The 13,447-nt window shown below is 60.9% G+C and overlaps 1 protein-coding gene across 1 annotated transcript in view; it reads right to left on the reverse strand.

Moving 5' to 3' along the window:
• Window positions 1-13,447, reverse strand: part of SDK1 (sidekick cell adhesion molecule 1) — a 745,496-nt gene that overhangs the window by 56,146 nt on the left and 675,903 nt on the right. Inside the window, exons 29-32 of the mRNA XM_070780283.1 lie at window positions 10,176-10,370; window positions 8,673-8,874; window positions 4,815-4,918; window positions 2,447-2,517 (exon numbers count right to left, since the gene is read on the reverse strand). Coding sequence (XP_070636384.1) covers window positions 2,447-2,517; window positions 4,815-4,918; window positions 8,673-8,874; window positions 10,176-10,370 — 572 coding nt within the window. The remainder of the gene's footprint in view (window positions 1-2,446; window positions 2,518-4,814; window positions 4,919-8,672; window positions 8,875-10,175; window positions 10,371-13,447) is intronic.

Below are 13,447 nucleotides of genomic sequence, written 5' to 3' on the forward strand. Positions count from 1 at the left end.
CTCAGATTCCAACAGCACCGGCCCCCGAAAGGCACAGATTGACCATCCCACTCAGGTCAGTTCAGCTCAGTCATGTCCGACTCTTTGTGACCCCATGGACTGCAGCCCGCCAGGCCTCCCTGTCCATCACCAACTCCCAGAGCGTGCTCAAACCCACATCCATCAAGTCGGTGATGCCATCCAGCCATCTCATCTTCTGTCTTCCCCTTGTCCTCCTGCCTTCAATCTTTCCCAGCATCAGGGTCTTTTCAAATGAGTCAGTTCTTCGCATCAGGTGGCCAAAGCATTGAAGTTTCAGCTTCAGCATTAGTCCTTCCAATGAATACTGAGGACTGATTTCCTTTAGGACTGACTGGTTTGATCTCCTTGCAGTCCAAAGGGCTCTCAAGAGTCTTCTCCAACACCACAGTTCTAAAGCATCAATTCTTCAGCGCTCAGCTTTCTTTATAGTCCAACTCTCACATCCATACACGACTACTGGAAAAATCAGTTTTGACTAGATGGACTTCTGTCAGCAAAGTAATGTCTCTACTTTTTAATATGCTGCCTAGGTTTGTCATAGCTTTTCTTCCAAGGAGTAAGCATCTTTTAATTTCAAGGCTGCAGTCACCATCTGCAGTGATTTTTGGAGCCCAGGAAAATAGTCTGTCAATGTTTCCATTGTTTCCCCATCTATTTACCATGAAGTGATGGGACCGGATGCCATGATCTTAGTTTTTTGAATGTTCAGTTTTGAATGTTGATCATCCTACTAAGAGGAATCAACTCTGATGGACAGCCCATTCAAGTGGGTCAGTGGCCTTGGAATTACAGGCAGTGCTTGCGTTTTTAAACAAATTACTAAAAAAGATTTACAGGTGAAGCACTTTGTTTGGAATGCAAATCTATATTTAAACGTCGTCCCTTTGTTCCCTTGGCTCTGATTCAGTGAATTACTCATAATTTTAATTATACTTCAACTGCCTGGCAGTTGACAGGCATTTATTTTCACAATGCATCATACTGACCACCTCCTGCTCAGGCTTCTTGCGATTAGTTTCTCCTGCTGGGCTCTGAAGGGGGACAGCTGATGGACAGGCACACCCAGCACCTTCCGTGCAGCTCTCCTCGCCTCACAGGGCGTCTGGGACTGAGCGCTTGCAGCCCAGGGGCTGGAGGCGGGAGGGCTGGGTTGACAGCCAGCACTGCAACCACAGCTGCCTGTCGAGAACGGCTGAGGTGCCACAGTCCCGAGCTCAGCTGGCTACGGGGCAGCCAGACCCACGTCTGAGACCAAGCACGTACCCGGCAGAATTCAGCACCACCCAGAAGACCGTCTGCTCTTGCTCGATTGTGTTAGTGGAGAGTGGGAACTGGAAGTGCTTGGAACCTTCAGTTTCCATGTTGAATGTTCCCCATCTCCCACCAGAGATCCTGATGGAAGTCAGGGGTCTAATGGGCCTTGGATCAGAGACCTCACGGTGGCCTCAGAGGGGACCTTGTCAGGGGTCTAACGGGCCTTGGATCAGAGACCTCACGGTGGCCTCAGAGGGGACCTTGTCAGGGGTCTAACGGGCCTTGGATCAGAGACCTCACGGTGGCCTCAGAGGGGACCTTGTCAGGGGTCTAACGGGCCTTGGATCAGAGACCTCGCGGTGGCCTCAGAGGGGACCTTGTCAGGGGTCTAACGGGCCTTGGATCAGAGACCTCGCGGTGGCCTCAGAGGGGACCTTGTCAGGGGTGTAACGGGCCTTGGATCAGAGACCTCGCGGTGGCCTCAGAGGGGACCTTGTCAGGGGTCTAACGGGCCTTGGATCAGAGACCTCGCGGTGGCCTCAGAGGGGACCTTGGAACCCTTGATTTACAGAGGAGGAACCTGGGGTCAGAGAGGCTTCTGGGGTCAGAGTCTTGCTGTGGCAAACTGGCCCGCAGGCCGAGGCCAGGCCCTGTCCCTCTCCCGGGGCCCAGAGGGCCACTCAGCCGTGGCTCCCCCGGGACAGCCGTCAGAGCCCAGCTGAAGCCTCCTGGGTCCTCATCCAGTTTCAGCACTCCGGGGAGGCTGGAAAGTGCAGAATGCCACAGCAGTGAGCTCCCAGTTCACCGGGAGGACACTTGGAAATGTCTTCTGTTCACACTGAAAGGTTCCTGTTACCCCGAGGAGCTGCCACTTAGCGACACAGAAGAGGGGAAGTGGCCTGGGATGACTCGGCCACCGGACGGGCTGTGCGCTGGGCCCACTGGCCGTCCTGCTGACCGCCCCCCACCCCAACACACCGAGCTCCGGTCCACTCTGCAGGTCACCACGGCGCTGGACTTCCCCCCTTGGAGGTCACACTCACACCACGGCCCTGCACGGTGCACCAGCCGGACTCTCCAGCCCAACCCAGGGTCGGCCGGGTGCCCGCTGAGCAAGCTTGCTGCTGCAGGAGTGGGGTTCACAGAGCACCGTGGGGTCCCCGGGCCTTACCTGCCACTGGATCAGAACAGACGAGGTGGTGCGTGGTGTCACAGACACAGCGCGTGGGGGCTCCCCGGGGACTGGAAGGAAGAGGGAAGCAGCACGGGTTAGGCGGCGAGCTTGGCCCGGCACTCCTGGGCCCGGTCCCCGCCTGCTCTCAACCAGCCAGCACGCGGCCCCCTCCTCCCGGGGACGCCCTTCCTCCGCCTGCCAGCCTGTGTCCAGGAGAGAGGGACCTCATACTGGACCGCCTCCCCGACCTCACTTCCCACGGACCCGCCCCCCTGGACGCACGCAGAGTCTGGGTCTCTTCATGGCCAAGGCGCCCGAGCGCCCCTGCAGTTCCCTGATCTCCCCAGAGGAGGAGGGGTGTCATTCTTTTGGGGTACGTGGGTCAGAGCGACTTCTGAACAGGACACATGAGCAAGCCAGGCCCAGGGCCCTTGACTCTAAACACGGACGTGACTGTCAGGAAAGGGGCGTGACTCCGGGGGCTGGGGGACCTCTGGCCCGGCCTGGGTCCCGGTGGTGGCCTGGTGCAGCTCCAGTTTGACCCCACCCTGCTCTCTAGAGCGTGTGTCACGTCCAGCAGGCCGTGCCCCACTCTCCACCACGTCTGCCCCTGCCGGGCCTGGGCGGCCCGCTCCCAGCAGACCGACTGGCCTTCTCACAGCGGCCCCGCTGTGACACCCTGACAGAGTCAGTGTTCAGAAACGGGCTTTGAGCAGAAGGATTTAGGGCCTCTCCCCACCTGCCTCATCTGTGTGCCCTGCACCCCCAGCCTGCTCCCCACTCTGACTCAGCTGCTCCGAGTGACCCCTGCACCCTGCAGGCTTCCCCGTCCTCCGGGCCCAGACCAGGGATGGGCCCATGCTGGCCACACTCCAGGCCCCCTGCCCCAGGGGCCGCTCTCTACCCTGCCCCTCTGACCTCTGGCTGTTCCAGCTCAAGGCCCTGACCCAGCGTTCCTGCCCACGTGGGGCGGGCTCAGTACTCTCAGGATAAGAGACCCTTTCCCAGCAAACCATCTGCATGCTCCCAAGCCCCTCGCCCAGCACTGGCCCCAGCCCTGGGGTCAGCCTGGCCTGTCCTCTCTCCTGAGAGCTGGACTCAGAGTCACGGGACGAAAACACAAGGCCAACCCATTGCAAAGAGAAACTGGAGTCTCGAAAAGGAAGATGAAAAGGTGATTTGAACATGAAAGGGCTGAGAGAGGCCCCCTTCTGACCGACCTGTGAGGGGCAGCGGGTGGGCGCCCCTCTCCCGCAGACCAGCTGCCGGGTTTTTTCCTTCTAAGAACTAACTCTCAGGCAAGGCGCTAACGCAGGAATACCGCGGACGCCACGGGGGACAAGCACTGCTTCTCCAGACCCGGGGCCGCCCTTCCTCCCTGGCCTCCCGCCTACGGGGTCGGGGGGCACCTCTCCAGTCAGGATCCGGGGCCGCCCTTCCTCCCCGGCCTCCCGCCTACGGGGTCGGGGGGCACCTCTCCAGTCAGGATCATGGGGCCCTGGCGGCCTGACCTCGGCGAGTTCAAGAGCCAGCAAGGCCCTGGACCCCGCGGCTGGTCCCTCAGGGCAGGAGGCCCCGACACCCCGGGCTACAGAACAGCAGAGCTGAAGCCCGGAGGCCTGGTGTGATCGTGGGGATGGGCTGGTTTGAAGGCGGCTCCACTGCTGAGTTAAGCAGGGAAGGGGGAGCTCAGGGCGGGCCTGGGGATCGTCACAGAGCACCGCCCAGTGAACTGAGGGTCCAGGTCCGCCGCCTGGGCTCTGAGCCTCAGTGTCGTGCAGCGGCCGTGCTCTGTCCTGAGCGCCTGCCTGTCTGCTGGGTGGGCCTGAGGACCCCGCCTCCCTGTCCTTCCGGGCCTGGCCTCACTGCCGATGGCCAAGCAAACTCACAAGGGATCTTCAGGCCCAATTCCTCTGAGCAGAACCAAGCAGGGGTGGGGGGCGGGTAGGGACCTGGAGCTTTCAGGGGGTCTCTCTGCCACCACTTCACTGTGCATTTGTCAAGCGGCAAAACCGGGATGGCTCATGAATGAGAAAAATGGGGAAAAGCTCTTACAATCCAGCTACCCCATGGCATCTATCTTTAATGACCCTATAAATTATTCAATGTCAGGGATGCTAATGGATCATCGGGTTTGGAAGCTAATCAAAGAAACGTCCCTCCGTTTGGAAGCCCTTGAAGTCTGATTTACGGCCCTGAGCTGTGCAGGGGCACCGGCTTCTGCTGCTAATTGAACCCCACTGCCCATGGTCGCTCCCCGGCTCCCTTGGGTGACCCCTTCCTGGTTCAAGGGGAGAGCGGGCCTCTCTAGGAGCCCAGGTTTCGGGGTGCACAGGCAGCAGCGGGAAGTGGGCCCGTTGCTCACCATCCTGCAGCGTGGTGACTGCCTCTGTCTCGGCGCTGAAGTCACTGTCCCCAATGTCGTTGGTGGCCTTCAGACGCAGCTTATAGGAGGTGAAGGGCCTCAGCCTGAAACAGAAGAGACCTGTGACCATGGAGCCCCTACTTGGGGGGGCCCCCAGGAGGGGGCGTTCTGGGGCTGCATCCCCCAGGCACAGTGAGCTGGCCCGGGACTGCTGGGGAGCAGCCCCCAGCCCCCAGCGCTGGCTTGATGATCAGTCTAGGGGGACAGGAGATTCAGGGAGGGGGAGGAGGGGGCGCAGAACTCCCGGTGGGGATGGAGCTTAGGCTCAGGGCTCCTGGGGGAGGAAGCCACCTCCTGTAATTAGAGACACTTTCCTGCGTGCACAAATTGCTGCTCTCCAAGGAGCTGGAGGATTCCTCCAGAGGTGCTAATTACCTCGAGCTCTGGCCCACTCCCCTCCCCACTCCCCCAGGGCTCCCGCCTGCAGCTCCCGTGACCTGGGGCTCTAGGGTCTGCCCTGGCCTCCTCCCTCCTTGACTGAGCCAGCCAGGGGACCCAGCGCTTGACCAGCACGACCCTCTCTAACCCCTAGGGTGGCTCTGCAGGGTGGAGCCGTCAGGATTCCCAGGTCACGAGGAGGGGACAGAGGCCTCTGCCCTCTGCAGAGACTGGTCAATGGTTGGGGTGGGAAGACAACTCTCCTTTTAAACAACCCTAAGTAAAACGGGTCGCTAGGAGTCAGACACGACTGAGCAACTTCACTTTATTTTTTCACTTTCATGCACTGGAGAAGGAAATGGCAACCCACTCTAGTGCTCTTGCCTGGAGAGTCCCAGGGACAGGGGAGCCTGGTGGGCTGCCGTCTATGGGATCGCACAGAGTCGGACATGACTGAAGTGACTTAGCAGCAGCAGCAGCAAGTAAAACCAAGATGATGTCGACTGCCCACAGTGAAATGATGTCTCCCCTCGGCCCATGGATGAGACTTTAGGGACACGAATGCACTTCTTGGTGCCACCACCTCGGGCTTCCTCTTTCCCTTCCATCCATCCACCCACCCAAGTTGTCTGGATCCATGGGGGTCTTGTGTGCCCAGCACAGAGCCACACCAACAACCAAGGCTTCAGATGGACTCGTCTGCGCCGAGGACACACACACCTTCACCACGTCCCTGGGGACACCTCCCGCTCACCCCATTCAGCAGCTGCTGCTAGTCCTGCTCACGAGGAGCCGATGTGGACCCCGCCTCCCCCTTCCCTCTGCCTCAGGCGGTGGCCCCGTCATCCTCTCTGTTTCCTGGACCCAAACATCCCAGGTGATTCTAGGTGCTCCCTCCCTGTCCCTTAGTCCAGACCGCCTCCAGGTTTGCTCACCTCGGTCTAAGCACAGCCCTCCTGCCTCAAACCAACCCTGCCTTCTTGCTTCCCATCTGACCTGTAAACCATTGGTTTTTGAACTGAGGACCAAGGAACCCTGAAACTCTAAGGAACCCTCTGGGGGTCCAGGGTCTCCACTCCCCCTGTGTCAACCAACAGCTGCTCCTCATGCATCTGGTTGGTAATGGCTTCTGGGAAACACTTTGTTTAGAGAAAGGATTCTGCTATCTTGAAACATTGAGGACTGTTTTTGGAAGCCGTGATCAGAAAGCTTTCCTCTCCCTTTGTTTTCATATCTTCTCCTGCGCGAGACCTCCTGCGGTGGCTCTCTGTGAGTTCACACTTGCAGGGATGCTCTTGCATCACCGGCCGGGCCTGGTGCCAGGCGGTGCTGAGTGAACGCTCGCTAGAGGGACGAATGCAGGGGGACGTTATCTGCCCCGGAGGTTTCTCGGGAGGGTTGAACAGAGGACACATGAAAGCCAGCGCAGGCTGGGGACGTGGTGGGGGCCCTGGAAGCGACCCTTGTGTTCAGACGCAGCACTTCGGCCACCTGTGCGCGCGTGCTCTGTCGCTCAGTCGCGTCGGACTCCTCGTGACCTCGGGGACCGCGTCTAGTGCGCTCTATTTGGGACACGGTAGTGCACGTGGCCTACCACGTTACATTCAGCACTTCGCTCTTCTCTGAGGATTTTGGGAACTGAGGCCAAAGAGCAGGCTCTTTGAAGACCACCCTTTCTTTCCTGAACTCCGGGGTCTCAGGGAGTCGGGGGCACATCACGGGCAGTGAAGGATGACTTGACGGCTGGATGAGCGCGCCCGGGTCTGAGACGGACGGGCTGGGGCCAGGGGACCGGGAATCAGAGCTCCCAGCCTCGCCCCGCGCTGAGCAGACTCCCTTCCTCTAGAGGACCCACGACTGTCCCTGGGGGCCACGGAGCTGCAGGACTTTCTGTCTCAGCAGGAAAGCCCTGCCTGGCACCTGCAAATAGGCACAGAATGGCTCAGAAGCCATGAAAAGAGCAGCCAGCTCATTACCCTGGAGAGGCAACAGTGGCTACAGAGCCCGGACAACTGGTCTACCCTCTGCCCCGAGCACTTGTCATCACCACCTCCCTCCTGCCCACTCGCTCCTGCCGCCTCCCTGCTGAGTACAACAAAACTTCCAGGACCACTTGGAAAACGGAGGAGGAACAAACCCTCTGATTTCCCCCAGCTCTGCTCTGTTCACTCCCCCAGCCCTCCTCCAGCCTTGGCTTTGAAGAGGGCCAAGTGGGAATTCCGATTCTGGCCCCACCTCTCCTAACTGGGGCACTGCATTTAATTTCTCTGGAGTCTCACTCGACTCATTTCTGGAAATGGAAGTGATGGTATCTGCACTTCCAGGGGAAGTTCTGTTGCACAGCCTGCCTCGAGAAGTCTGGTCACACAGCAGGCGCTTAATAAATGTTCCTTTCTCTTTCCCGTCTCCCCATAGGCTGCTGGAGAGGGCTCGTTCAGAGGAGCAGCAGGGCCCGTGGTCGCTGGGCATAGCAGTCGTCACCGGAGCCCAGGCGGTCACCGCCCTGTTCCTGAGGGACACCCAGCTGGATGGGAACGTAACCCAGCACCCAGCACGGGGCTCTCGGGAGCCAGGAGAGGAGCCGTGGTCAGCTAGACAAGCAAGGGGCCTCCTCTGCCCTCCTAGGAGGTCCTGGCGAGGGCTCTAGACCCACAAAGACAGGGGTACCCACTGCTGGGCACCCTGGAGTGTGAGTCCGTGGAGTCAGGGGGGGAAGGACAGAGGTGATGTTGGGCGTCTCCCTGGGGCCAGCCTGGACCACCGCCAACCCCACAGCCCAGGGCTTATGTCCTGGGGGACCGTCACTCCCCAGGCCTGCCCATCTAGATGGTTCCATCTGGAGGAACCTGGCAGGCAACTTAACGCCCCACAGCCCTCACCTCCTCCACCACAAAGCGGTGCGGCCAAGAGAAGAGGCCGGGTGGGATCAGGACAAAGCGAGCCCAGGGCCTCCTCCCACCCAGCGGTCACCAAATGGCTGGCTCAGGGGCAGCCCTGCTCCTGCCGTCAGCCGTCACTGCGGAGCCACGGACGGCAGCGGGCTGAAGAGGTGTGCCTTGCTGACCCAGGCCGGGGCATAGAGGAGGGTGGTCTCCCTGACCGTGACACTGGCCTGTGACATGGTGCCAGGGGCAGGCTGGGCCTCCGTCTGCCTCGGGGACTGGGGGGGCCTCCGCCCCCGTCACCTCGTTAGATCCTGGAGCTCGGGGGCGGGGGCAGGGCAGACAGAGCTCAGAAGGACAGGCAGGAAGAGGCCGGGGTGGGCCTTGGGACTCCTGGGTCCCAGCATGGGAGGGCCAGCCAGAGGGCAGATGCGGGCTCACAGTGTGGGTCTCCCTACTGGGAGGGTGGGAGCTGGCGGGGGGAGCGCAGGGCAGGGCCCCCAGGGGCGGGGCAGGGCCCTCCCCACCCTCTTGGTACCTTTCGACGACACAGGCCGTGGCCTCGTGGCTGATGGACGAGGAGTAGGTCTGCCACTGGCCCCTGGGGAGCTCGCGCAGCTGCAGCGTGAAGTACCGGATCGGGGAGGCGCCGTCGCTGCCCGGCACCCACCGCAGACACAGGCTGCGCGCCGTCACGTCGGCCTGGGGCACCTGGAGCTCCCTGGGGGGCGCGGGCCGCTCTGCGACAGAGAGAGGACGCCAGGTCAGGCCCGGGGGCGCCTCGAGTGGTTCCGGGGGGGCTTGGTGGCTGCCCGGGGTGCTGGCTGTCCAGCTCAGACAGCCAGCAGGCCGTCATCCACAGCCATGTGAGGGTCTCGGACTCTGGCCGGACCTGACTGGATACCCCCGTTTAGTCCCAGAATGCTCCACTCTCAGAGCAGAAACAGGCAGGCTGGGGGCCCGCCACGCTCCCCGGGAGCACCGCCAGGCACAGGCACCCTGGACGGCGCTGGGAGCTCCCGGCACCTCCAGGTTTCTGCCGACGCTCTCCCTCTTTCCGATTTTGGGTCAGTGCCTCTTTAACCCTGGTTTGTGCTCCCTGGACATCGACCCGGGCCTGAGACCATAAAGGTTGTGGAGCAGGTGGCCTAGGGGCTGCTCTGAGCCTCTGGGGTAGGGACTGGGGTGCGGGGAGCAGGGCCGGGACCCGTTTCTGAGTGGGGGTCACTCGCCTGTTGCCCAGTCTCCTCACCCCATTGACATCAACAGAGAAGCCCCACGGGGCAGGAGTAACTGTTGAACTGTGCATCGTGACGAGTGCGGGTTCTGATCAGGACATGCGGGGTGAAATGACGCTGCAGCTGATTGCCGGCCCCAAGGGGATGGCCGCTAGGGACCCGGATCTAACTCCCTTCCCTGAGGCCCACGCTGCGGCCTGAGAGCCCGAGTCCCCTCCCGGGCCCACGGGAAGGGCCTGGCTCTCTCGGGCCCCTCGCTGAGCCACGCGGGCTGCAGGGAGGCAGGGGCACTTGGGGGCTGGAGGGTGGAGAACAGGGCTGCTCCTGAGGGAGTTCACGTCTGCGCCTCAGTTAAGTCACACCAAACCTTGAGCAAACCTGTCCGTTTCCTGCTCCTTCAGCAGGGGCTGCGTGGACCCTGAGGAGGAAAGCAAGAATCGGGGCCTGGGGCTCTCGGTCGCCTTGTGGTGGGAGCTGGCCTAACTGCTTCCCGGGGGCCGGGGGGGGGGCGGTGAGGAGCCGGCAGGGGGCTCTGGCACCTCTGGTGGGAAGGAGGGGAGAAGGGGGAGGGGCAGGAGGGGCAGTCTCTCTCCTTGAACCCCAGACATCAGGGCTGAGGATGTAGGCCTGTGGCGAGTGTCAGGCTGTGTGGATCACCTGTGTGTCCAGCTCCAGGAAGGACTCAGGAGGTGCTTAATAAACTCGCAGTTCACACAGCCACCCCCCACCCCCTACCCCCTGCCCAGGCACACCAGGCCTCTCCCCACTGCTGGCCGACACTGAGTCGGGCCTCTGGGTCTCACCTCTCTTCTCGGTGGTGATGACCGTGGCCTCCAGCGGCTCTCCCCAGCCCTGCCTGGTCTTGGCCGACAGCCGGAAGACGTACGCGGACTCGGGGGCCAGCTCGGTGGCCGTGAACTGCCTCACGGTGGCGCCGACCTCCACGGTGGTGAAGGTGTTGGGGCTGCTGCTGGCCAGGCGGTAGGCGATCTGGTAGCCTGGGAGAGCAGGGCACGAAGACTGCTGGTCAGCCGTACCCCCCTCACAGGGAAGCCCCCAGCCCCCACCCGGGACACCCCACCGAGCCCCGGGTTTCTGCGCTGTCTCCCTCTACCAGGCCGGCATCTGAGCTGCAGGCCGGGCCCTTGAGAGGGAAGCCAGGCCCAGGGATGAAGGGGGCCTCGGGGCGCTAGGCCCCCTCTGCATCCTTTGCAGAACTTGACTCGAGCACAGCTACCTCCTCCCCGTGGCCCGGCCGGAGGACACTCAGGAGCAGCACAGAGGGCGGTGCCTTCTCTGCCCCGGCCCCCACCTTCTAGCAGCTCTGCCCTCGACCCCCAAGGGTCTCCCTGCCTGGAATGCCCTTCTCCCCGGAGCAGGCCGCCCTGGAGGTACTCATGCCTGTGCTCAGGCCCCGTGTGTCTGCTGTCTGTCTGTCTGCACACCCCTCTTCCTCCTGCCACCCCAGCGCTCCTGCTCCCCAGAAGCCTCACCCCCATGGCTCTGAGCAGGTGGGGTCGGGGGCTCCCCCAGGGACAGCTCTCCCCGCAGTCAAGGAAGCGGGAGGGGGCTTGCACATCAGCTCCAGGCGGGCCCTCAGCTCAGACCGTCTCTCCGAGTGCCCTGATCATCACGGGCCCATGGCTGCTCAAAGTCACGTCATTAAGGACCATTAAGGACCAGGCCTCTGCGTCTAAAGCGGCAGAGGACTTGCAGACCCAGCTCTGAGACACCCGGACACCTGGTGTCTGGAAAAGGAGGGCAACGTGGTCAGCGTGCCCACCTGGGCGAAGCCCTCCTCCTGCACGCCCAGCAGTGAGCGCCCTCTTGGTGGGAGCACCACCCTCCCTCTTGCTCCCTCAGCCCCCCTTGCCTGTCACACCGTCCTGGTCAGTTACGTCATTGTTCTCCTTCTCCCCGTTACTCTGTAGAACATGTACATCTCTTCTCTGTTAACCCCCAGCTCTCTCCTGAAGCTCAGTCACTGCTGCCAGTGACGTAAGCCGCCTTCCCACACCAGCTGCGACCTCAGGGCTTCTGCTCCAGCCTTCATGTGCCGTATTATTATTTGTACATTGTCGGGATTTGCGAGGAGACTGAGGCGCAGGGTGAGGCCTGTGTTCAGCAGATTTAGAGGGGCAACCGGGGAGATCAGACGTGGGGGGCGGGCAGCGCCATCCACGTGGGCACATGGTTCCACAGCAGCTACAGCAGGTCTCATAGGGGACGGGGGGGTCTGTGATGGGACACAGCCAATGACCCGTGTCCACCTGGCCACCGGAGGAAAGTCAGCCTGTGCCCCGTACGAAAGTAGCTGAACTACGGCAAGGAATTAAGGAAAGGTATTCTGCAAAGAATTGATGCTTTCGAACTGTGGTGCTGGAGAAGACTCTTGAGAGTCCCTTGGACTGCAAGGAGTCCAACCAGTCCATCCTAAAGGAGATCAGTCGTGGGTGCTCATTGGAAGGACTGATGTTGAAGCTGAAACTCCAATACTTTGGCCACCTGATGCGAAGAACTGACTCATTTGAAAAGACCCTGATACTGGGAAAGATTGAGGGCAGGAGGAGAAGGGGACGACAGAGGATGAGATGGCTGGATGGCATCACCCACTTGATGGACATGGGTTTGGGTGGACTCCAGGAGTTGGTGATGGACAGGGAGGCCTGGCATGCTGCAGTTCATGGGGTCGCAAAGAGTCGGACATGACTGAGCGACTGAATTGAACTGATTCTGCCAAGACAAACTGAAATTTATGACCAAACGCAAAGACTACAGAGGCAGACACAAAACACCAAGAACATGATCAAACATAATATTTTAAAGACCTCAAGAGGGAGGCATGTCCCCAGGGTGAGTGGGCTCGGCCACTGAAGAAACACCACGCCTCGTGAAGAAGGGACTCCAACCCTACCCTCTGCCCTCAGAGAGGCAGAAAGGAACTCTGCGTTAAAAACAGGTGAACATATGCACTCCTGGGGCCTGGGCCCTGTGTGTGTGCACACTGAACTTCTGGGTAGCTCTGGGCTGACCAGGTTTCTTTTGCAGCTTGTGAGAAGGCATGGCTACACCTGAGACGGCCGGGGGAGCAGATACCACCTGCCCAGCGCCTCCCAGGCACGGGGCCCGCAGGAGACACTGCCGTTAACACGAGGCATCCCAGGGCCCCCCACCCCTCACGGCGCCCACCAGCCGGCAGTCGGGCCCTTCACGTGTCCCTCTGTATTTCAGAGAGTCACGTGTGATGAAGACGCCTTGATCATTCAAATCGCCTTCTGCCGGTGAGCCTGAATCAATGAGGATTCAGATGTGGTTACTGATGTGCTTTTGTTATCATTTGTTCTTGATCACATTTCACTTCTGCTCAGATTATCTGCTGCTGGAGTTAAAAATCCTGGGGTGAAACCGAGATTTTGTTCAAAGGCACGTCTTTGTGAGCTGCGATCCAAACGGGACCCACTGATTGCCCCCTGGGTGGGCTCAGGTCTGCCCTGCACCAAAGGCCCCACCCCTACTCCCCGCCCCGCCCCTCAGGGCACGACCCCGGGGTGACCCTCGACCTCACCCCCACCTGCCCGTGTGGGCTCCGTCACACGGCCCCTCACTCACTCCTCGTCCTCTGTCTCTTTTGGACTGATGGGGCGTTTCTGCCTAGCCCCGAGGGCTCCAGGCGACCCCGGAGAACCACGCGAAACCTGGGCTAGTCTCTGATCCAGGTCACAAGGAGCACCTGGGAGAAAATGCCTCCGCCCTGGAGTCTAGGAGCACCTTCCTCTCTAGGAGCACCTTCCTGTCCTTTGCCCTAGAAGAGGGACCGTGTCCCTGCCGTCCTGTTCTGCGGTGCCGTGACCATGAGGATGAACGCCCACACCTCACCTCAACACGGGCTCGATGAGCAGGAGAGAGCCTTCTGTACAGGAGCAGCCAAGAGCTACTGCGGAGCACTGGCCCACACACTCGGGAACACGGATTGGGAGCGAGGCAGGACGGGGGTGTTTGCACAGAAAAGGCTCGTTATCTGGTCCCAGGTCCAGCAAGCTCAGAAACAGGAGCTGAGCCTCAGCGACAGGAGGTC

The sequence above is a fragment of the Bos indicus genome, chromosome 25, assembly GCF_029378745.1.
Source record: "Bos indicus isolate NIAB-ARS_2022 breed Sahiwal x Tharparkar chromosome 25, NIAB-ARS_B.indTharparkar_mat_pri_1.0, whole genome shotgun sequence".
NCBI lineage: Eukaryota > Metazoa > Chordata > Mammalia > Artiodactyla > Bovidae > Bos > Bos indicus.